The sequence below is a fragment of the Phaethon aethereus genome (genome assembly GCF_964289735.1).
Source record: "Phaethon aethereus genome assembly, chromosome: 2".
Taxonomy (NCBI): Eukaryota; Metazoa; Chordata; class Aves; order Phaethontiformes; family Phaethontidae; genus Phaethon; species Phaethon aethereus.
The window spans coordinates 165,176,402-165,200,902 of record NC_138582.1 but is presented as its reverse complement, the minus strand read 5'-3'; the positions used below and the strand labels follow the sequence as shown (position 1 = coordinate 165,200,902).

General features: G+C 41.0%; 1 protein-coding gene across 1 annotated transcript; it reads right to left on the bottom strand.

The window, feature by feature from the left end:
- Window positions 1-138: 138 nt before the first annotated feature.
- EXOG (exo/endonuclease G) lies at window positions 139-23,294 on the bottom strand (the record flags this gene model as incomplete). The annotated part of the gene is made up of 6 exons (XM_082015166.1): window positions 139-750; window positions 13,488-13,602; window positions 16,602-16,678; window positions 18,432-18,571; window positions 21,700-21,849; window positions 23,147-23,294. The coding sequence occupies 6 exons, from the start codon at window positions 23,292-23,294 to the stop codon at window positions 289-291; spliced, it is 1,092 nt and encodes a 363-aa protein (XP_081871292.1). The 3' UTR covers window positions 139-288.
- Window positions 23,295-24,501: the final 1,207 nt, after the last annotated feature.

Sequence of the window (24,501 nt, the reverse complement as noted above, 5' to 3'; positions counted from 1 at the left end):
AGTCTGACGTCTCGCTTGGAAAATAGCACAAAGCCTTTTCTGGAGGTCCAGTAATCTATTCATGCCAGAAAGGGGTCATTTTCATTTCCCACATCTAAGTACTGCAGCAAACTATGTGTGTGCATCATGTTACACGAGAAGGAACGTTATTCCAAACCCATCAGCTTCCAAATGTTTCTTTATTGTTTTCACAATTCAAAAAAGGACAATTCATAGCACCCTTGTCTGTGTTTGCCTTCAGCTCCCCCTTCAAAGTACTAAACCCTAAACACCTTCCTGAACAAGTACTCAGCCAGCTTTCCCCTCTCTAGCTGCTACTTGTTTTTCCTGCAGTAGTTCTTCTTCCTTCTTCTTGTGAAGCTTTAGGAGATACTCATCAGGCTCAATTCCTGCCTCCCTTAACTCCGACATGGCTTTCTCCAACCGGTGCAACGTACGGGCACTCTGCACTTTTCGAGCAGTGATGTACAATGTAAATTCCTTGAAGCCCATCAGTTTACAGGTATCTACCTCACAGATATTTTTAATGTCTTTGGTTTTGTCCACCCGGGGGAAGAAAACTAAACCTGACATTTTTTCCAGATCTTCAATATTTACTTGAAACTCAGTCAGCTGGTGACTAAAGCTTATGGGATCGTTTGGCACCACAAAAGCCCCCAGCACCAAGGGCTCTGTAGACATTCTGCTCCGTCTGGCAAGGATTACCTTGTACAGGTGGGATGGCACAGCTACATCATCCTTTCCGATCACCTGTCAAAAGGAAAGTTATGTTATGTTACAGATATAGATCTTATCAGTTGAGGAGAGGGGAAAAAAAAAGAAAAAAAAAGAAAAAAGATGTGAGAGACAATCTACTGCCTCTAAAAAGGAGCCACAGCACATAACTACATATCAAAATCATGTGCAGGGTTATCAGACTAGAAGCTGAGGTGGAAAGCATCTGTATTGGGTCTGGCTGAGATGGAGTTAATTTTCCCCGTAGCAGCCCTCATAGTGCTGTGCTTTGTATCGGTAGCTAGAAAGGTGTCAATGACACACCAGTGTTTCAGCTACCGCTGAGCCATGCTCGCACAGCATCCAGGCTGCCTCTCCAACATTGCCCCCTCAGCAGTAGACTGGGGGTGGGCAAGACCTTGGGAGGAGAAACAGCCAGGAGAGTTGACCCAAATTGACCCAAGGGTGTTCCATACCATATGACGTCTGCTCAGCCATAAAAGCTAAGAGAAAGGAGGAGGAAAGGGGGGCATTTCTTATTAAAGCGTTTGTCTTCCGGAGCAACCACTACACGTACTGAAGCCTTACTTTCCAGGAAGTGGTTGGACATCGCCTGCTGACAGGAAGTAAAGCATAAAACTTTTGTTTTTCTTTGCTTCCGCACACAGCCTTTGCTTTTGCTTTATTAAACTGCCTTTATCCTGACCCATGAGTATTTTCCATCTTATTTTCTCCCTCCTGCCCATCCTGCTGAGAAGGAGAGTGACAGAGCAGCTTGGTGGGCACCTGGCATCCAACCAAGGTCAACCCACCACAGCAGCATTTCATTGCAGCTCCTTATATAGCTGGTCAGGAACGAGCTAGTTATTTGGTGCCTAAATCTCTCAAACAGGAAAAGCAGGGCAAAGAACACTTCACTGCAGGGTTACTCAGCCCCTGTTGGTAGGAGACTTTCCCAGAAGGTTCTCTGCCTTTCTCCTATAACAACACTGACTTTATATTATACTGTTAAGAACAACAATGCAAACAAGAGGTCAACATATTAGTCAGTAATTGCCTAAATATTTGTACGGATCTGCAACAAAGAGCTCTGGTAGAAGAATGAATTCAACTTACATCTCCCAAGCAGATGCCCCTTCAGTTACAGCTGAAACTGAAAAATACCTCTGGAAGCAGGGAGTCAGCCAAGACCCCAGCTCCCTAATCCTGGTGCACACCTCTAAGTGTAGCTTACTTGAAGGGATGCTAGAGCTCCTTTCTCATACTGCATCACACTTTTACTGCTTGGAAAGCTGTTTTCAATAACAGTGGCTCAATACTAAGTTCCTGACCTGACAGTTCCAAATCATGTTTTTTAATATGCATTTCAAATCAACTCTAACTTACTTGTCAGTTATTTTTTGTATCTCTATTACCCATACATAGGTTATATTTAAAAGCTACATTACCCAGGTAAGTGGGTTTTTTAGGGGACCTGGATATAAAGAAGTACATTCAGTGACTGTGTGTTGGAAGAGAAGTCTGTCCAACGAAAATGCACCTACTTCTTCCATAAATTCCCTATGATTCAACTTAAGACCTTGTACATGTTGGGTTTCCTGCTGTGTCACTCAGACCAGGATCCAGGAATTTAACTGAAGCACCAAGAGGCGCAGATCAGGACTCCGAATTCACATGAAATCTGTTAAAAGCTCACACACATATGTATATAGTAGACACTCCACCCTGTGTCAGGAATAAATCCATGGGAATATACCTATTGATATTAAATGTAATCTCTCCACTATTCAAAAAAGTGATGCACAGGCATGCACTGTATTAGTCTTCTTTTTTTTTTCAATATTGCTGAACTGAATCTGCCATGCCAACAAAGTCTATGTCCTGGTTTCAGCTGCGATAGTTAATTTTCTTCCTAGTAGCTGGTATAACGTTGTGTTCTGGATTTAGTATGAGAATAACGTTGATAACACACTGATGTTTTACTTGTTGCTAAGTAGTTATAGTGCTTATACTCTTTCAAGAACTTTCCAGCTTCCTATGATCTGCCAGTGGGGAGGTGCACAAGAAGCTGGGAGGGGGCACAGCCAGGACAGCTGACCCAGACTGGCCAAAGGGATATTCCATACCATAAAACATCATGTTCAGTATATAAACTGGGGGGACTTGGCCGGGGGGTGGTGACCACGGCTCAGGAACTGGCTGGGCATGGGTCAGTGGGTGGTGAGCAATTTTATCCTGCATCACTTCTTTTATATACTATCATCATTATTATTTTCCTCCCTTCCCATCCTATTCAACTCTCTTTACCTCAACCCACAAATGTATCTTTTTCAATTCCCCTCCCTATCCCATGGGGGTGGGAGGAAGAGTGAGTGAGCGGCTGCGTGGTGCTTAGCTGCCGGCTGGGGTTAAACCATGACAGTGTAACAGGCTCACACATGGAAAATCGGAGCTTTGCATAACCCTTCTGTATAACTATCCTTCTAAAATTCATACTTTTTTTCTAATGGCAATAGAAGAAAAAGATGGACACCTTACAAAAACTACAACAGTGTCTTGTTTGATATATAAAGTCCAGTAAATTGGTACTATTTCCAGTATTTGCAATACCTGCAAAGCCAAAGATTGTTTTGTTTTGATTTTTTGACAGCTTTTCTTAGATACGGTTAAAATACAATTTCAGAGAAAGCAGGTATTTATTTCACTGCCACAACTGATCACATTGATTGAAAGTGTTTTACAAACTAATCCAGTGTATCAGTTCAGACATGCTTTGTCCATTCATATATTCACTCAATCACAAAAGAAACACTTCCTATGTATGCTTTATTCTGAGAGTATTCAGCACTCTGCAAAAGAAAATACGTTTTTAAAACTAAACTTTGCCTGTGGCTACTGAAGCAAGGTTCACACCAGTCTATTCCAATAGTTACCTAATTTCAGTTATGAATTCTTTCAGTCCTTGAAGTGTGTCTTCTATCTCTATTGCCAGTTTTTTAAGTGACCAGTCTCTAAGTCTTACCAAAACCAAACTGTATTAGTCGTCTTTTTTTTTTTCAATATTGCTGAACTGAATCTGCCATGCCAACAAAGTCTATGTCCTGGTTTCAGCTGCGATAGAGTTAATTTTCCAAAACCAGATAAAGTACCTTCAGGAGAAAGGGAAACCTCTGATAAAGGAAGTTTTTTCATGTCGTGTACAATAATGTAGTACTAACATTACTACTGTCTCTGTCAAACATGTGCCCTTAAAATTTCTTTACTCTGTTACAGAGTATTTTCTTCCCTGTCCCTAGGGAAGAAAACCTAGGCTACATAACGGCTTTGCTGTAGTTTAAACTTTTTGTGTGGTTTGTTTTTTTTTTTTTTTTACAAAAATGATCTTGCTTATGCCATCAACCTTCTCCTAAATAAAGCTCTGCCTAGACATGTAAGACTCATTGAAACAGGTAAGCAACAACTAAACGCCTTATGCCAAAACTACTTTCCCTTTCAATGATGACAGATGTCTTGATAGAGAAATTAGAGCTCCTGAGTGTCAAAGCACTTTGCATTTAGCATTCAGCGTGGGTGAAACCAGAGTTACGGCTGCTCAGGATCAATTGCATAAATAATCAAAACTGACTGATGCACAGGTAACTTTAAAATATACTAAAAATTACGCATCAACACACTGTTATAGCTGGTGGGTTAAAACTGAATTACAAAATTAATGGTGTCAGGAGTTTAACCTATTTGAGATAGGTGGCACTCAAACTGGGGAGTACATGCAATGTATTGGTGGTGAGAGGGAGGGAGCCAAGAAGCATGAAAAGCCCTGAGAGGGAGAGGAGTGAGGTCATATTTCCGCATTCACCCAAGCGCAGGCAGTGACTGGCACTGGTGAAGGCAGAAGGCTGGAGTTCCTTTTCTCCCCCTGGAGCAGGGAGCTGGCAGAGCCTCCACTGCAGTCCCACCTCCTGCGCACTCCTCGGGCAGAGAGGCAGAGAAGGAAGAGGCTGTGCGCAGCTCACTGCGCCCTGAAGCTGCTGTAGCCTCCTGAGAAGAGGCAGTACTGAGACTAAACCCCGTTCCTCAGATTATCCCTGGGCCAACAATCTCCTGACCTGCAGCATTCCCGTGCAGTATGGTCTGCACTGCCTTTTCCAGGCCTCTTCACATACTTTCTTCCACTATAAATACATGTCTATGTATATATAAATACATATAATACAGGTACTAGGTCCTCCTTAGCTCAGCTCCCTCCCCTCCTCGACACCTCCCACACACATACACATACCAGCATCCTCTGGCCGTTGTATAAAAGACCAGAGGAAGGGTGAACACGCAGATGGAGCTGCTGCAACTATCTCCAGTCAGGGGGTATATGGCGTACGTAAAACAAACAGGTGAATGCGTGTTGAGCGAGCGAGCAGAGGGAACAGGGATTGAGTCTGAGGACTGAGTGGGTGGACAGAATGGCTGGGGAATGAACAGAGCTGCACATAGAATAGTTAGGTATGAAATGGAAATGCTGAATGCCTGAAGTGGGTGTTAAGGGAAAACAGCCCCTGTGCTTATGTAATATTATGCAAATATATACATATTCTATGTAAAATAATGCACATTTATGCATAATATATGCAGCCACAAAGGAGGGCAGGAAAGAAGGAATAAGAGGAGTAGTTCAAAATTAAGGAAGGGTTGGCCTTTTAAGAAATGTAGTTCTAAATACAACTCAACTCTATACAGGCAATGGCCATACATGTAATGTATGTACCACTTCAGTTCCACATAAGCTCTCTTTTGAGGATTTAAATAAATAAAAATAAATAAAATGTAAGTAGTGCACTGCCTTTATACTAGTGCTCTGAATAGCAGAAAACCACTTCTGTAATTACTTCGCTGAGTTCTAATACTGTTAAAGAGACTAAACCAAACTTCAGCCTGCCACACAGCCCGAGTCCACAAGTGTCCTTTCCTTACACAAAACAGGGCATAAAAGTTCTATCCCCAGCTCATTCTGCTGGAGAAGAATACTATCAAAGGAGGGTGCCTGATTTCTCTGACCGAGTAAATAAGCATGACAAAGAATATAGGTTTTTCTGCAGTTTATCACTTATGTGAACAATGCACAGGACGCAGCACCAATAATTTATGCAGCCAGTGTGACCCAATGATTTCTGTTCAAAAATGAAATATTTCCAGTCCATAATATTTCCATCATTACACTCTGTAACATACCACAATTTGCTTTTTTATGGGACTAGATACAGAAGCTGCAGAAGAATGTTTCCATAGAGTTGTCCCCCCACCCCACAGCTCAACAGCCAGGGAAAGAAGTAAAGGATTCTGTAGAAGTGAAGTTTGCAACAGAAGCAAGGTAGGAAAAACAAACGCAGCAATTCATTTCCTATTGCCATCTAGAGAATTCTTCTACCTAACTACAGCAGTTTGAATCACTACTCTGATCTGCACCATCCCATTTATCTCAATGCATGCCTAACAGAAGCAGATAGCATATGCTTCTATTGTAACAGAACAGAAAATGGGTTAAGATTATCCATGCACAGATGTTGACTTTGATTTGTGCTAGTCTATCCACAGGCAGAAGATGATCTTTCAGCAATCAATGCCTGAAACAGCTCTCTGTCCCAGCTGGAAAAGAGCAACAGTTTTTAGTAGTATCTGTGATTCAAAAACAATCTCATACACTAATACAAGCAAGAAAATACAGCTATGGCCTGTTAAAAATCACTGCTGTTCTACCATGTTGATAACAGGCCACAAGGTAAATTTCTGTGTAATCCTTTGAAAATTTCCATTTTGCTATTCCTATAAAATTTTGTTTAATCTTTCAAATTTTCAACAGCCTCATAACAGACAAAAAAAGCACTCAAGCCAAGAGCCTTCTTTTTATAGCATAAAATATATTCCTTTCCCATCATCATTTGGGAAGCCAATGTGAAATTTCAGATACTATTTCTCTTTGCCGTCTGTATCACTGCAACATAAAAAAGTTCATCGCCCTAACTTTTTGCAGTTTATTCCTTTTACTTTTGCTTTGCTCTTGTTTTCTTTGGTGATCTGGTGCTGGCTGAAGCCCTGCATCTGAACTGGTGTCATCTAATAATGCAACATTATAATAATGTCATTTTCAGCATAGTGTTTATTGTTTTTTTATTATTATTGACATTGTTATTGACATTCCACAAGTGCATATAAATTTGTTATAGTCCTCGATGCCCAATTAAATGTGGACAGCTGTCATGAGGACGGGCCATTAAAATGTGTGCACTTCCTGACATTTAGAGATGTTTACATATTGCTAAAACAACAAACGTGTGGGTAAGCAGTTATACAAACTTGAAGAACGCACAGGGACAGAAAAAGATAAGGGCAGAAGTAACATGATTTCTTAAAACAGAGAGAACTCAGTGAGCTTTGATAAATTCCGTCTCAACTAAGTCACTGGATGGGCATTTGCCTTAGGCTTGGAGTTCTTTACAATTTTGGACAAAGCATTAAACTGTTCTTGGTCATAGTTTTTAAAATTGGAGAAAGGACAAATTTAGTAAAGTCTGTAGAGTGCTTAAGTATCACAATAAATAATGAAGACATTTGCTAATGGCACCTAGGGTAGGTTTAAGCATATGGCATTAACCACTGTCACCCTTATGGTGGTAGTCAGATAAATATGGGGCAAAGCAGTCCCTAAATATGACAGTTTGCAGTTTATGAGAAAGAAAATTCCATTCTTACATAAACAGGAGAAAAGGAATATATAAGGTGTAATCGCAGAACACGTGAGATTGTACTAGAGGAAAACAGAGTGTTACTCTTACTAGAAATTTTAAAACATACACAAATATTTTAATTTTACACTGGAGTTGTTACAGCTTTCCAGAGTGGTAAGAAAATTATCTTCTCCTGAAAGGGTAGGAATAATTTTTAAAAGAAAGGACTCATGAATCTAAAAGTAGTATTTTGCCACCTAGTGACTAGAAAATGAAAATCAACCGTGAAGAGAATTAGAAAAGACTAGCCTTTCATCAGCGAGAGCCAGCTCTGGATTGGCAGTTATCTGAGATTCTCTTAGAACCTGGTAAACCAAAATCACATTCAATCATGCCTGAACCGCTAGCACACACTGAAGAGTCCTTACATCAGAGGCTACCATCATCAAATACATTAAAATGACAGTTCCAGAATTTCACTCTGCACTCCAGTAACTGTTTCTTCACACCCTCTGTAACAATAACCAGGGTTTAGAACTAAGCCGTACTGCAAACCAGAACTGACTGAAAACAAGCATACACACAATTCTCTAACAGTACTTCCATCTACATCTGGCAGGAACAAAATTAAGACTTCCGGCACATTTCTTGATAGACAGAATTCAAGGACACCATGCCTGTCACCCAAAATAAGACTGCAGCTTTCTCTGAATAGGCATTTATTTTGTTTTAGCATGATACTGAGCAGGCCCATCATATGTTTTACTGTAGCTAATAGCATTCCTGCTGGTATGACCGCAAGTTTGACAATCCAGAGCTTTACTGTAATTTGATACTAAATTCTGTATAGAAACAGACTTTCTGTCAGTATAAAAAATTCCTTTTGCTATCAGTATAATTTTATTTATTTGATCATTGTGACAGCATTAACTGCCTTCACTCCAGTTCCTTTTGTATTTGTGTTAGGCAGGACTGATTCTGTTGATAGTGTTTTTTCCCCAGTATTTGGGAGAACTCTGTCAGATGGCATTGAGAAGCACTGAGGGGTGTGAAGGCAGACCTAGCAATATAGAAAATAGAAAATACTACTTATAAAAACCATAGTAACAATCTGCAACAACACTGCACAGCTAAGCACTCCAAAATGCAAATGTATGTACTTCAGGAAAATTTAATTTGTTATGGCTGGTCTGATTCCTATCGCCAAATCATTTGGCAATCCTAAAAAAGAAAGAAAAAAAAAAAAGAAGAGATGGTAAAAAAAGCAGCTGTGCCTAAATATATAGTTAAGGCATTAAAAGACAGACACCCCAACCCCCCCCCCCTTTTTTTTTTTTAATAAAGAGGGTATGTATACACATTATGATACTGTATTTCCATGGTGACAGACTACTACTACCACAGAATCCATTTAGGTTTACTTTACACTGAATCCACTACAGTCCCTATCACCACTCTTCCTATAACAAAAGGACCTTCGGGATGGGTACAGTGCTAAATAAAAGCAACCCATAAATCTATCCTGCACCTTTGGTGTCTCTTCTCCTCCAATCTTAACCCAGTGTCTATTATTTTCATTTGTACATCATGTCTAAATTTAGGGCTGACAGAGCTCTAGTCGTTTACACCAGCTGATCTAAGATCCAGCCCTTTGAACATAAGTTTTGTGGGGCATGTATAATGAACCTAGGTCCATTAGTTGTCCATGTAGCCTTGAGCCCACTTGGAGAAGCCAACAAACAGTAATAGTTCTCAGCTTTATTTCCTCCTTTAACAAGGATTCCTTCCCCTATAGTATCTTGACTAGAAGAAAACCTCTGCTACTTCTGGAAGTTGACTGGGGAAAACAAAGTACCAGCTTATATTAGAGAGGTGCAATTTGTTTCCCAGGGACTTATTTGCCACAGAATTAGATGACGAGTAAGTACATCTTTTGGCACAGCTATTGTGCATCTCTGGCTCAGCCTAATCATTCAATTTTGAAAATTAAACAGCAGCCATGATTCCAGTGTGAACCTAGTGTATTGCTAAAAAGTACATAAAAATGCCTTCTTCAAACAACAAAAAAAAGTTATCTAGGCTATACTTTTGTTAGCCAACAATAGCCAATTCTTCTTAAATTGGTATTTACTATGATGGCATTGGGAATAAGAAGGGTGGAGCATTGAGCATGATGCAGTAGAATTACTGCAAAATTTGTATTTCAAACTCCAAATCTGCTGACAGAGGAAAATCACTGAAGTGACAGCCACTGGAGAACAGTAATGTACAAAAGAAGACAATGTCATTTTGATTTGATCTGGACAAAGATGAAAAACGTGCATCTGCCTCTCCAATGACACAGAACAGATTTTTCCTGTTGGCATTCTATTTTACATATATTCTCAAAATATATTTTTCAGATACCAAGCACAGTCATCAATCTACTCTTTGCAACAAAAGCCTCCGCTGGAGACAGATGAAATGACAGAACCTATCTGAGGATACAGCAAGTTCAGCCAATAGATAGAACAACACTGGCATCTAAGGAGTTCAAGGTTAATTCCCCTTCTGGAATTAAACAGCAAATGGTACCAGAGTCCAAGCAGGAACTGGGAACAATGCCATGACCGATGCTCTGTTTTTCCTCTATAGTGATCTAAAAATAACCTTTTTGGATGTCTGAGGAGAAAAACAGCAGCCTGTAAAGCCATGGATACATACTTCACCACTCCTTTAGCCAAAAACAAGGAAACTAAGATTGAAGAGAGGATCTGAAAGAAAACAATGCAGACACATTCACTGTAGTACTTCTGTGTTTTCTTTTTTCCACAGCTCTAGTTTCAGAGGAGAAGAAAAACATTAGAAAGGAGCTCAGCCTTGACAGTCACATTGGCAGATAAATAGGTTGTGGTTTCAGCACTACTGTGTATACTACAGCACTTCTCCTTAAACAGCACATACAAAGAAACAGGACACCACCTCGCATCAGCTTCACAAGCCCAAACAATGAGGACTAAAAGCTTTTCATTTCTAAGTCACTTGTTTGAACCTAGCAGAGTTCACTCTGAAAGACAGCTAAGAGGTTACCTTCCCTTGTCGTTCAGCTGCCAATTCTTAGTGTTTTTGGTTTAGGGGCAGAATCCCAGATTACCAAAATCAATGGCAATGACTGCAATTATATCCAAGGTATCCATTTGAGAAAAACTTCTCTCCGGTGTTTTGACAGGTTATGTTCCCTCTTCTAAGTGCATGTGTTGATGTAAGAAGGGAAAAAAAAAAACCAACAACAAAACACCAATACACAACATACTCCATTCTGAAGTCTCTCTCCCCGAAGGCCAACTTCAATGGCAAGCACAAGAACTTATGCCGTAAAGAGATTTCAAAATAACTAAACAACTTTCAGCCTGTATTTATTTACACTTAGGAGTGTAGCCAAAGAGGACCCAAATTTCATATTTAAAACAAAACAAAAAAAAAAACCCAAATCAACATTTTACTTTTCCCACCTGTAGACAGCATTATCTGAACTTAAATACAGCTTAAATGCAAATCAATTTACATAATGAATCTCACCACAGGAAGCCGAGTAAAGGATTTATTAACATGGCCAAATGGTGAAATGACAACATGAATATCATCATCCCACCGTTTTCACTCTCACGTTGAACTTCACTTCATAGTTTATATTAAGACTGAAACTGATAAAACGTTCACAGAAGACCAGAGTTGTCATCAAACCCAAAGATGATGAAGACATCTTGGCAACAGAAACAGAATGATATGATAATCAAAAAGCATGGACCTTTTGTGCCATTATTATTCCATCACTTATCCTGGTATGAAGCTATTTTGAATAAAGGCAGCAAGATACAGTGCCTGCTCTTATTTTTACCTGTGGAATAGTAAAATTTACATTTCAAAACCAAAATGGAGAGCCACAATCATTTTTCAGAAAATGTAATCTTTCTCTTCCAAGTAAACACTTTCTCTAGAGAAAAACTAGAGAAAGATGACCAAGATTAAAGTGAAGCAGTTGATAAATGACTCAACTGCTTCCTGGAAAATAATTTTCACTCATAAAAAGTTAAAGTCAGCTCAGGATTTTGAATTCTTTTCTATGTAAGACGAATATATATTTTTAGGGATAAAAAATAAATGCAGTATCCTGACAGCTACAAGGAGGCAAATCCCAGCAAGCTAGGGGCAAGCCTGGAGAACTCTTACGGTACCATTCTGCATGACAGTAAGTCAAATGCTCGGCTCGAGACCGTTGAAAGAGAACATCTGCCTCCTGCTCCCAGCTATGCACTTTTGGACATATCTCATGCTGTCACCAGTAAGTGCTGGACTCCTCTGTGTGTTGCTTTATCTTTCTATGGCAGTAGAAGTCAAGCCCAGTAAGCAAATAAAGTGTCCAGTACGGACGGTTTTCTATTGCATTGGGTAATTAAGCATCTTCTGGAAGGATCTGACAGTCATCAGCACTGGCAGACAAGGGAAAGGACTGGAAAGTATAACGGGCAACAGCAAAGTCAGCACTCTCCCTCTGGGCAGCAAGGAACCATTGACAGTCTAAAGCTGGCTTTGCCACTAACGTACCACGTGGCATTGGTCATATTCCTTAACCATGGCTTATCTATCCACTTGAAAATGAGCACAGTTGTCACTTTCCTCACAAAGATGTGGTGAGAGCTGAAGTTTGGAACTGCCACCAAACATGAAAAAGATAAATTATTATTACTGCATTTTCATATGCATAACATATGACTGGAAAAAAATAACAACCCAAAACCAAAGCTGTGATTTCATCACAGTCAAGGTTACAGACGTGCAGGTGGGGACATAAGGGACAGTTTTTAAAAGAATTAAAAAGGTAAAAGCGAACAGGAAAAATTATATTCTGACTGAATTCCAAGTTCAATCAAATGGAAATCAGATGTGTATTCATAATGGAGAAATAGTGCCTAAACCTTGCCACTAAACAAGCCAGTGTTGAAAGCTGAACATCTCTTGTGTCTCTCATATCCCTCTGAAACGGGGGCTTGTTATAGCAAGCTCATTCATTGCTCCTCAGAGAACTACTTGGACAGCTGAATCACTCACGAGCTGAAGCTGCAGTTGATCCAAGTACTTATTTTCAAAGAAAAGTGTTTTTTCAAGAGGTGCAAAATACAGCATTTATTATTTGCATTATGCTAGCTTTCATCTAGCAACTGAAAACAGCAATAATATCTCATTACAGTAGGGGCAGAAGGTAATACTCCCTCCCTTGAATACCTTACTACGCTCAGATCCCACAGATGTCTAAGCAACATGCTTACAAAGAGTAAGTCAGGGTAAGCAATAATAAATTCACCTCTCAACTTGATAGCCTTTTCTATCTGTCTGTCTATCAGTGATGGCTTCTAGAGACTGTGCATGATGAATCCTAAATCTTCAGAGTATTTTAAGCAGGTAATAAAAATAGGGTACCAAAAGAAGAAGAGGGTATCAATACCATGAACCAATGATTACACTGCATTCACCTAAAACCTACTGAACTTGAATGAAGTCTTTCAATTGACCTTGGTATGCTCAGAATTTCAGTTGCAAGGCCTCACCTAAGTGATGCGTATGGAATGTCAGCAAACAACTGCTTTTGAAATTAATGGAACACAGGTATGCCAATACACTGTATAGTTTTGAGAAACCGACACTACCTTTGTATTGCTCTGTTTCTAAAATATATCAATAAATGATTGGAGAGATGCCTACACATTCAGCAAAACCCACTAACTCTCTGCTTAGATACTGTCATGTATTATAGAGGTCACAACACAGTTTTACTGCAGACTATAAACAGACATTTAATAGACCTCTCTTTGCAAATAAAACAAATTATTTTAAAGTTATATTTTTTCACGTGTAGGCAAGATACAACATCTCTACTGAACTTGTCCCAACTAGTATTGGACATTTCACATATTCTGCATGTACTAGGATGTTTGACTTTGTTTTATCAAGCTACAGTACCAATTTTAAATAAAGTATTACTACTGCAGTGTTAACCCAGCAACATATATATATACATACCTGATAAGTAACACTCTTCTTTCCATCATCATTTGTTTGAGGCAAGGTCAAAGGTCCAGAAACTACCCAAACATCCTCAAATCTCTCCGTCAATTCCCGACAATACATTTCCATTCTGGAACATATAGGGTAAAGTCAGCTGAGAACTCTTAACACATTCATTTTTGAAACATACTGTGAAGGGCAAGATGAACTACTTACAGTTTGGGAGCATTTTTCCAAACTCAGGTGACTGACTCACAAGCCAAAAAAGGTAAAATGCAGGCCCAAGTCATACTTCCCACTTCTCCCAGGTTCACTTCTTTACAGATAGGCATGTGTTACAACATACATTTGAAAATGGTTTCTGCAGCCTTACCACCTGTCCTGAAAAATCTGAATTCTTTACTTACTCCCACACGTGACACTAGAAAGACACTGTTGATGGTCACTTGGGATTAGTAAGAAACTTGTATTAAACAGCAGGTTGTGGCATTGTCACTTCGAAAGACTCTACCATATTACTGGATTTCTATGTTCCTCCCAAGAAATCCATGTCCTGCAACAGACAGCTCTTTCCGTATCTTAAAGTACTTAAGAAAGTTTCTATGTGTCATTCCCACTAAGTCTACTTATGGCTTTTTTATATAAAACTGTTTAAAAATGAAGTAGTAACTCCAGAAATGCTAACACTGTTTTAGCTTTTTAAACTAATTGATTCAGTTTACAGCATGAAATATTTCCCCAAATAAGAAGGTTTCTGGATTATGCCTGTTTTACATAAAATAAAATATTATGGCCCATCTTTGATCTAACACCCCAAGTGTTATAGAAATCACACACAGTGAGCACCCATCGGTCCTTTACTAAAGATAAAGTTCCACTTCACTCAAACGAACAAACAGACCAGAACATGAGACAGATGAGCCCAGCTAATCTGGCTGCCTCTGAAAGGGGGAGGTTTCATCCCCCTTCTCTGTCTCATCCCTGCTCCTCCTACCTCTCACTTGGGCCACCTTTAGCACTCTTATCTGTCAATAACCCTGAACAAAACCAGTCTATTTTTTGTGCTGGGTTAGTGAGTTAAATCAACTCACACAAACCAGAATTAGCAGGAATGAGCCCTTCCTTCTTTGGTAATAGTGACCTGCCATGTGACACGCCAAAGCATTGACCACAAGCTAGTTTTTTTTCCTGCTGTTGTCAGCTTTGCTTCCAAGCAGCTCAGCTCCTCAGGCTGTCTCATGGCACGGCAATAGAATACCTAGCACAAGGAAAGAATGGGAATAAATGCAGCTAGGGAGCAAACTGCTTTTGGTGGCAGTAGGGATGGAGATCAGATTATAGTGACCATGATATCGCACTCAAAACAAGGCAGAAAACAGTTAAACATCAGAAAAGAAGCAAGCACAGATGTTGGTGGGAAGAGAATGAGGAATAAATACTAAGGTGCAGTTAGATCACACCACTGAACCAATCTAATAGCTTACTATCTAATAGCTTGCTGAAAGATGCAGTCCTGCTCTCCCCTTTCCTACTGCTCCCCTTGTCTGCCCCAGCTGAACAGTCCTAGTCCATCTTCCACGTTGACTCTGGCACTCATCTCACCAGTTGATCCAATTTTCTAATCTGGCAGAAACATAACCAAGCAAAACAAAATGTGAATCAGTTTAAACTGGGTTAACAAATGGAATGGACTTGCCGTAGCCAGGCTCGTACCAGAGCTGGAACTGGGAAAGCAGCAAAAACACATGGCTAGAGGGCAAACATCACTTTAAAAAACAACAGATTGTTAAACTGACTAAGCTGTATTGTCTACCTGTGTCTCAGAAGACAATTAAAGAATCAAGCAATTAAAAAAAGAGAAAGGAAGAGAGTACCAAAGCCAGGAAGGGATACAACACATGTGAAAGGTAGTATCCTTAAAACTATTTATCATTAAACAAGTGACTGACAAAACAAGTGGCACAAATACCTTGTTGATGCATTTAAACTGTGGGGACAGGGTGTTGGGGTTGGGAGAAAGTGGTAATAGCTGCTTACATTGCGGGGCCAATAGTGCCAGGGGAAATTTTCAAGCACTCCCCATGATTTCCTGATTAGCCAGAGATTCTGCTCAAGGGAAATAAAGAGGGTTTCCAACCTTGAATTGGTACAAATGCCTAGCCTTAGTATAAGGAAATTTTATGCTCAAATACTCTAGGTGTTAAAACAATACAAAAAAAGTCTCTTAAAATGTTTTAACATTTTATTTGCCTATAAAACATTTTAGCCTTACTGAATGCCTCATATGGTTTTATATGCATTCTTGTAAAACTGGAAAGCAGTATGTCGTTGAATGATGATGCATTTTTGATAGACTTTTAGTAGAAGACTGTACAGAATTTTGCTAACTTTCCCTTGAGTGAACCTTGTGAAATTCATCATTTTCCCCTCCCATTTCTGAGTCTTAATACTCTGTACGTCCTATGCAAGAAGCACTGGATGAATGCTACTTTTATTAATGTTTTTTTCTGCTCGAAGGAAGGAAAGAATAAAAATCCTACATGAAGAATGTTTACATTTATCAACCACTCACATCACCTCAAAGCCGATCCAGCTGGTGTTCACAAGTGACAGAGAACCTGTCTGACTGCTACTTGGAAGCCAGCACTCGAAGAAACACCTAAGACCTGAAGTAGTCATGACTCAGTGGGAAGTGCTCAGTTCTCCAATTCAAAGTGAAATGTCCACATAGAGAGATGTGAATACTCTCACACTGGAAGTGCTTTTTTGAGGAAGAGATGTTAAAGCAAGATCTAAACCCTTTCCTTGCTTCTACCGAATCTTCCTTAAGGACAGAGATGTTAAGCCTGGTACTTTTACCCACATAGCCAGAAGAAGTAATTTTATCTATTCTAAATAAATGTCCTCTACAGTTTGATTGAATGAAGAACTAAAGTAGTCATTATACTGTTCTTGCACTGTGAGGAGTGAGCTGCCTTTCATTTCAGAGTAAGTTCCTATGATCTCTACAGATAGCCTATAAAGTGCTCTAGAACACTTGGATGCGAAGAAGCTTTATAAATATAGCACTTTTGATTTATGCCACTGCCTGATATTTTTCACTTAGTTTACTTACAGGTAATTTCTCACCTGTTCCAAAATCCAGCATTATTTTCATAATTCTGAGGCACGATGTTAGACAGATAAAATGTTTCAGCCATAGCTCTCTGCATAAAGAAAGAAAATAATATAATGTCATTGAAATGTTTAGGAGTTGAAAACACATTTTAGAAGTTTTTGGATCAGACTCCATTTCTAGGATGTAACATTATCAACATAAAAGGTCAGATAAAACCTAAGTCAGAACCACCTACAAAATAATTTTGGATTAAGAGGCACATAACTGAAGTGCAAACCTTGCAAAATGTATCTACTCTTTTTTTTTTTTATAGAAACATAGCACAAAAATCTAGAGGCACAGGAATTACTATGTCAGCCAGTGTCAGTTTTGTAATATCTTTGGAAGCAACTAGCTACTCTTCTTTTTGAATGGAAAGGATGGTTTCACCCCTGCATTTCATTTAGTTGACTGCCTAATGGGTAGCTTTTTCTTTCCCTTACACAAAAAGGTTTTATTAAAAATATTCATCAATATTTTACAAATACAACATGCAGGCGATAAAATTATTTATGAGACCATAATGATCAAACATCTAAGTAATCAGCTTAATTTTATCTTTAAAAAGTGTCATAAACCTCTCTGAACTGAAGCCCACATATCTCCAGATGTGAAGGACCTGGCGCTAAAAAACTACGTATATGCAGGGAAATACAGAAGAAGAAATTTCCAAGATCTTAACCCAGAATCTTCATAGGTCCTGTACTTGTCAGTATTTTTCACATACTACTTTTTCAAAGTGAAGGGGCCGACAGAACTCCTCAGGATAATGAGCAAACACTACCTGCAGTAATTAAACTATGAAATTAAATTATTATAGAACTGTATTTGAAATATTGTATCATCTCAGCGCATTTCAAGCCAGGTCCAGGATCTCTCTGCACAGGTAGCTCACCAGCAAAAAATCCCCAGATATCACAAATAAATAACCACAAAGACACTTCCAGTAGAAGTAAAATGACGGGTTCTTTCATCTACCCCAAGCCACTGTGCTGCCACTCTGCCCCACTGCATACTATTCTGCCTGGCAGAAATACAAGTTCAAACTGCTTCTTAATTGATAAATTGCTGCATTAGGCACATTTCACAAGAGGATCCAATAAATCCAAGGCTGTTTTGTTAGTCAGCAAAGTCATTAGGACATGCTTTTCTTACAGCTCAAATAAATGGCAGGTGAAGACATTTTATAGACTGAAAGAACTATGGCAAAAGAAGGTTCTAATTTACCTCATACACACTGCCAGAAAGAAAAAAGCCTTTTAAATCATTCAGGCAACCCCCTTGCCAATACAGAACAGTACTTAACAGCATCTTTGCTTTGCCCAATCTAGCCTTAAACATCACAGCACCTGTTGGCCAGAATGATGTCATTGTTCTCTGTCTCCCTTTACCTAAGCTTCATAAGACACTTTCGAGGTTTGTTTGGTGAAGGTTATCATCTTCATTTTACAGTCAATGTGACATACAAGATGTTGAGAAGACTTACTTAACACTGTACTGTACAAGATATACTCACATCATCTCTGCCAAACAAGCTAATCTAGGTGTGATTTAGTGAAGAGAGGTATGTCACCAGAGGATGCACCTGATTTAGACGCCTGAAGCAGACTGTGAGAGCATCCTACAGTGCTCAGTCAGGAATAGACCTTGTTAACTCCAAGTCCAGGTCTGTGCATCAATAATGAGATCATGTTCCATCTCAAAACAAACTGCAAAAGGAACATTACACATTACTTTTAAGGGTCTTTTGACCCTTTCTGACTGATAAACACAAATTTAAAAGAAAGAAAAAAAAATCCTACTGTTGAAAATTTGTTATCTCCCGCTGGTGCCATGTGTCCTCGTGACCACCCGCTCCCAAGGTAGTCTTCATTGGCAGCACTAAACATTATAGGGATGTTAGGATCTGGTCTGAATTTACAGTGCCTTCGGTCTGCATTGCCTGAGGAATAACACACTGAATTGTTAGGTTATCATTAAACCATCATAACAACAAGACAAAAAGAACCCGTTCTGTCACACCCTGCCAAATGACCCATGCTTAAGGGTTCAACACATGAATTTAAATTGTGTATTTTTCTCCTCAACCATAAAAAAAAGAGTAATTCTGCTTAAATATCTGTGCTCCAGTTCTAAATTCTTCCCCACTATACACTAGAAATTCTAACATGCTTACTCTTTCATAGAGGAAAAAAAAATAGCAAAATACTTTAGCGTTATCATAAATGCAGTTTAATATTAAAGGCAAGATTCATAAAGATATAAAACAGCATAAATTCACTTTTTAGACAATGAAGACACGCAGATCTTCACCAGCTGCAATTCCATCCACTACAACTATTTCTTCTTTTTCCAAGTCTAGTCTGGAAGTAGAATGCGTATATCTTGGTAACGTTATATTTGGTAAAATAATAAACCCATAAAAGAGAAAGTCTTAAGTCATTTGTTCTTTATGGGCACAGAAATAAGTGTAGAGCTTTCCTGTTCCTTTCCAGGATTCCACTTCCACCTTTCCAGACATTTGGGAATTGTGCACAAAAATGACTACGCCTAAAGGTAGACAAAAACATTTTGGGGGGCGGGTTGTGCGGGGAGCTAACTTAACTGTTGCAAGAGATGGCAGCCCATAATAAGCTGCTGTCTTTGCTGGGGAGCCTGAGCCTTCTTCCCAGATTTACTGGCCATACACCTGTATTTGTGTCCTTGCACTGTGTAAAGTCCCAGTCAACTCCTTGGAAAAGAAATTACCGTGAGTAGGCTGCAACTTTGAGACCATTTCATCTCAAACACTGACTGCTTCCTTGGAAAAGTGATGGCCAGAAGAGACTTGCATGAATTACTTTGGCACTGACAACTCCAATAAGACACCATCTTTCTCAGGGAATGACGTGGGACCCAAGAACATCCATAGTTAAGGAAGGTGCTCCAGAGAGGCAGTGGAGGCATGTGCAAGGGCTGACTCAGCTGTGCCTGTGCAATGGCTCCACACAAGCAGTGGCACAGTGTGCAGCTGGAAGATAACCGGCTTAGAGCACCATCACTGTTGTCTACAATCTTTTTTCCCAAATGACAATATAATTCGAAGTATCTACAGCATACTGTTGTTTTTCTTTATGAAATTCATGCTGTCATCTTAGGCATAATTTCACAGATGCAATGTACATGGCCATTATATAGTCTCTTTTCATTTAAGCATGAATCAGGGCCTGTACACACCAGAGAGAATTTCCCTCAGACCTGGCACTTTATAAAGCACGACCTGTTGCAATACAACACAAGGGGCAACTTCCAATCGTGACCACTGCTAGTTGTTAAAATTATTCTTTTTTCTATAGTTGACTGTGCATACACACATAAACTGCATGCACTCTGGCTTTTTTGTCACGTCGATATTATCACTGAGTGCATATGCACCCTACGCTTCCTTGTGCTCTGTACTGTCAACAAAGTGTGGTAATTTATCAATTAAACTTGAAAAATGGAAAATACATTCTCATTTATTCTCTGTTAACTGCTTTGATAACAATGGATAATTTCTTCTGTAACCAGATTTGTACATCTCATTCACATGTAAAGCTAAATTCTTTCCACCAACTTTTTTAGACATTTAAGTTCTTACTTATACATAAAATATTTTTTTTACATCACATGGTTTCAAAACCTTAATACATGAAAGGTTTTTGTGACCTTCCCTGAACAACACAGTTCCATCTCAAATCTCAATTAGAGTAGCTATCAGACATAAATCAGAGCCTAATGCCTCAAGATGCTTAATTTCAACATGCAGGTTAGTTGTATCTAATCATCTGGAAAACATTTTAACAATTCAGCTGTTAAGGCCCACTTGAAAGTAAGCCTGGAATTACTGCTTCCTTCTCAGAAAAAAATCAGAATCAACGATGCTACTTAGGAGCTGGTTATAAATATTTTCAGGATCACGCTTTTAATTTTGAAAGGTAATTTGAAGACAGTGATTAAGATATATTTAGAGGGCTACTGCGTTCATAAAACACTTTACAATTATAGTTACCTCTATTACTAATAATTTGCCTTATAAAAACTGAACTAATGCTATAAACTTAATTTACAATGACTGTATACCACTTATATTTCATTCACCACTGACAGCAAAAACTCACTGAGCCTCTGTCTTGCATAAAGAACAGGGGAGAGAGTATTAGATAATGCACATCAGAAAATACAACAGAACTGCATCCAAGTAAGTAATGGCTGCAGTGACTAGGTATGCCCTATCTAGCTTTGAACAATTACTACTGCTGATGCCCTTTGCTCCATTTTTATCTCAGAAATGGACACTCATCTTTTCTCCCCATTCTGAGCAAACCTCTTTAAGATCTGTAGATGTAACAGTCTGGCCACTAAAGGGACCGACTCCATAAGCATTCACGCATAGGGAGCCGTGCCTAAACTGACATAAACTGGCCCACAGAACCAACTACACAAGCTAAGAAAGCAAGAGCAATTTTTATGCGCTTGAGCAGTAACACTCAACTTTGCAGGTCTGAATCAGGTTAAGAAAAGTTTAAATTTCAGTTTTGCATCTTCTCTCCATTCATGTTTAAAAGAGGTAAGTCGAGCTTCCCCCCTGCAACATGAGTTGCAGTGTCTACACTGACACGGGTATTAATCTGGTGCTTACAGACTGTTTCATAAATTCATAACAGAAATTTTTCATGGAAGGTAGCTCTAGTTCTTCTTCAGTCCTCCCTTTCATACTCAGCCCATGGGCCAAGTGTGCCTTGCAGGCCTCATGTTGTTGTACATTCAACACTAGACTAGTCCCAACAAGAGAAAAAATACTGAAGAGTCCTGCCAACCTGCAGTGACAGATCTCTTTTAAATCACTGGCAACATCAGCCTTAATACTGTCATGAAATTGATATCCACCCAGAGGCCTGCTGCCTCTAGTGGGATTGTGAATGGGTGGAAAAATCCATACCTAGAGATCACTATAGGATTTTTCTCCCTGTCTGCTCCTGGGTCGACTTTCTGTGAACTGCAAAGTCCATTCCAGGTGCCATAAATGTAAGAAAACAAATACCTACATACCCAGTGTCTTCTGTTTTGAAACATGTTCAATGACCCATTTAGGCACCCGTTTTGCCTGGTCATAAGACAGTGCATGATTTGTGTAACATCTGGTCTCTGTTCCAGCTTCAGGGAACCCATATTTTTCCAGCAGAGACTCTTCTACTGGTTCTAAGGAGAAAAATAAACAGAAAGCCATCCAAAGATGAAATGTGATCAGAAACAAGACATTAAGAAAAGCATCTCAGTGGATGTAAACATACTGTATAGGGAACAACTTGAGGTTACTGTCACAATTAAGACCTAAAAAAATTAATCAAGCTATCCAGTCAAACTCCCTTCTACCAAAAAAGCTGTGCTTTTCATCATGTCCTTATCTCAGCTCTAGGACTAACTCATCCACTCCAATGCTTACACACATCTACCTAGCAATCGCTCGGGGCTGGCCTTCAGAAGAAAAGCTATCAGATATTTAAGGAAAAATCAGGCAACAAGAAGTTACAGACACAGGAGATCAACACACGCATTTCACCCTTCAGAGCTGGAAATCACACCCCTCCTCACAAACTGAGATGTACGAGTTGAGCATGAGCACGAGTCCTGCCCTCACCAAGAATGCTTACACTCTGATGAACGAATGAAAGCTTCATTTTGAGATTTTTTTTTTTTTGCAAGTAACATTTTTCTCTAATGAAGGAATATTTACATCCATCTGACTTCCTCATCCTCCAGCCATCTGTTCAACTGCAACTCATGTTTTTAGAGCCCCTCTTCCCGTTCTTTCTAATGCTAAGATACTTTTAAAGCCTTCAGGCTGCAGAGAAAATCATTAATTCCCACCAGGCCGTGGTGCCCCTCAACAGCTCCCTCCCCATGCCTCGCACCCGCACCAGTCCCCACGCCGAGTGAACAGCCACCACCCGCGCCGGCCTTGTCTGCCCAGGGCAGTGCAGGGGAAGTAATAGCTGAAATTCAGTTATGGCCTGACCTGAATGTTGCTTTAAAAGTAAAGCTATATATGTATACGCATGTATATATTATGGGAATGTTATCGGATCACACAGGACAACTGCTGTCTGCTCCCCACTGCAACACGGGACATTTGCAGCCATCGTGGCAGCTGCACGAAACCCCTTTCCTCGCGTGCCACCAACATTTCGGTGTGAGCAGGTGCTGCATGGGGAAGCTGCGTTTTTAACGCAAGTTACAGTCCAGCGTCCCCAAATAACCTCCTCCCCGCCTCAGCCCAGCGCAGGTACTCGGAGAACTCCCGACTACCGCCCTCCCGGCCCCCTTTGAGCACCCCAGGATGGAGGCAGCCAGAAGGCTGCTCTGAGGGGAGGGGGCGGGTTTAGGGGCTGGGGGGGCGCCTGTGAGGACCGGGGCCGCGCTGAGGCGCCGCCGCTCCCGCCCCGCCGCGGCCGCGGGGCCGCCGCGCCCGGCCTCCCTTGGTGTCCGCGGCTCTTACCCTCCGGCAGGGCTCTCCCAGGCACCAGCTCCGGCTGGCTCTGGCTGCGCAGGAGCCGCCACGCAGCCCAACACGACGCGGCGGCGCCTGCCGCGGCCCCGCAGACGAAGCCGCCCAGAAAGCGGCGGTGGCGGGGAAAGGCCGCCATGGCGGCGGCAGGCGGGGAGCGGGAACTGCGGCGCCTGGCTGCCCCGCAGCGCCCCCTGCCGGCCCGCCGGCGGCGGCGCTGGCGCCTGGCTGCCATGGCGGCATCGCCTCAGCGCGGCGGCGTCGCCGCGGGGAAACGACACGGGAGGAACGAGCGAAGCGGGATTTGCCCGAGAGCTGCGGCAAAAGGAGAGCGAAAGCGTGGGGCTCGGCCTCACGGGGACTGCAGGGACCTCCCGGAGAGGGGTGGCTCAACTAGTCGCCAGTCAGTGAGGCCAGGGACGATGGCTCTAGGCTCAGGCCCCAGGGGAAGGTGCACGGCTGGGTTTAATCGCCATTTGGTGACTAGACATCAGGCTTTTTTGTCAGGAAAACCACCAGCCGAATTACTACTGTTTTTCCCTCACCGGTGTCTGTTAATGTTCATATTGGACTCATGTGGGTCCACTGCAAGCACTCCAACCCAGCACCGAGCGAGAGGCATTTTTGCTGAAAAAAAGGACCAGTTTAGCAATGGAATACACCAAAACATGAGGGCTGTGTCACCACACCATCACTTCAGTGCAGGCAGCTTGCCCAGAGAGGTCTGGCCACGCTTCAGTTTGTGGCTGAGAGCATCTTCTTGCCTCATGCTGTGGGGATTACAGAGCTCTGTGTTGCTACGAGTACAGGGAGATCAAGCTTTTTTTTTTTTTTAAATCAAATCTTTATCCAGGTCCAGTCCTGCTGCCTCAGTGAATCTGGTTTGGTGCTCAGCTGAAGCTGGGGGGGGGGGCGGAAACAAAGCAAGCCACAGTGTATGGAAGCTGCATCTCAGCCCCAGGACTGATGTTCGCTCTGACAGCAGGTATCTTAAGTCAAAACTCTTTCCCTGAGTGGGAGCCCTGTGGCACTTGGACATGCTGCCTGTTTGCTAACAGCCTCCCTTGCCCAAGGAAATATCCAGCTGCCCTCGTCAAGTACCTGGCTGTGCAGCTGCAGTAGGCGCACCATGAACAGGGGCGTGCTGGTTCATACAGTTCACAGCTCTAATAGCAGCTGTACATTCAGTGGAACTTTCACTTCCAGCAACTATTAATGTATTAGTGGGCAAGTTTTTGTAAATCAGTTTGGAACCATTGAGGTGATCACTGAGCCTTGCTCTTTGCTCTCCTCCTCTGCTAGAGCTGGTGGAAGGGAAGGACAGACACTTCATTGCAAAGTCATAG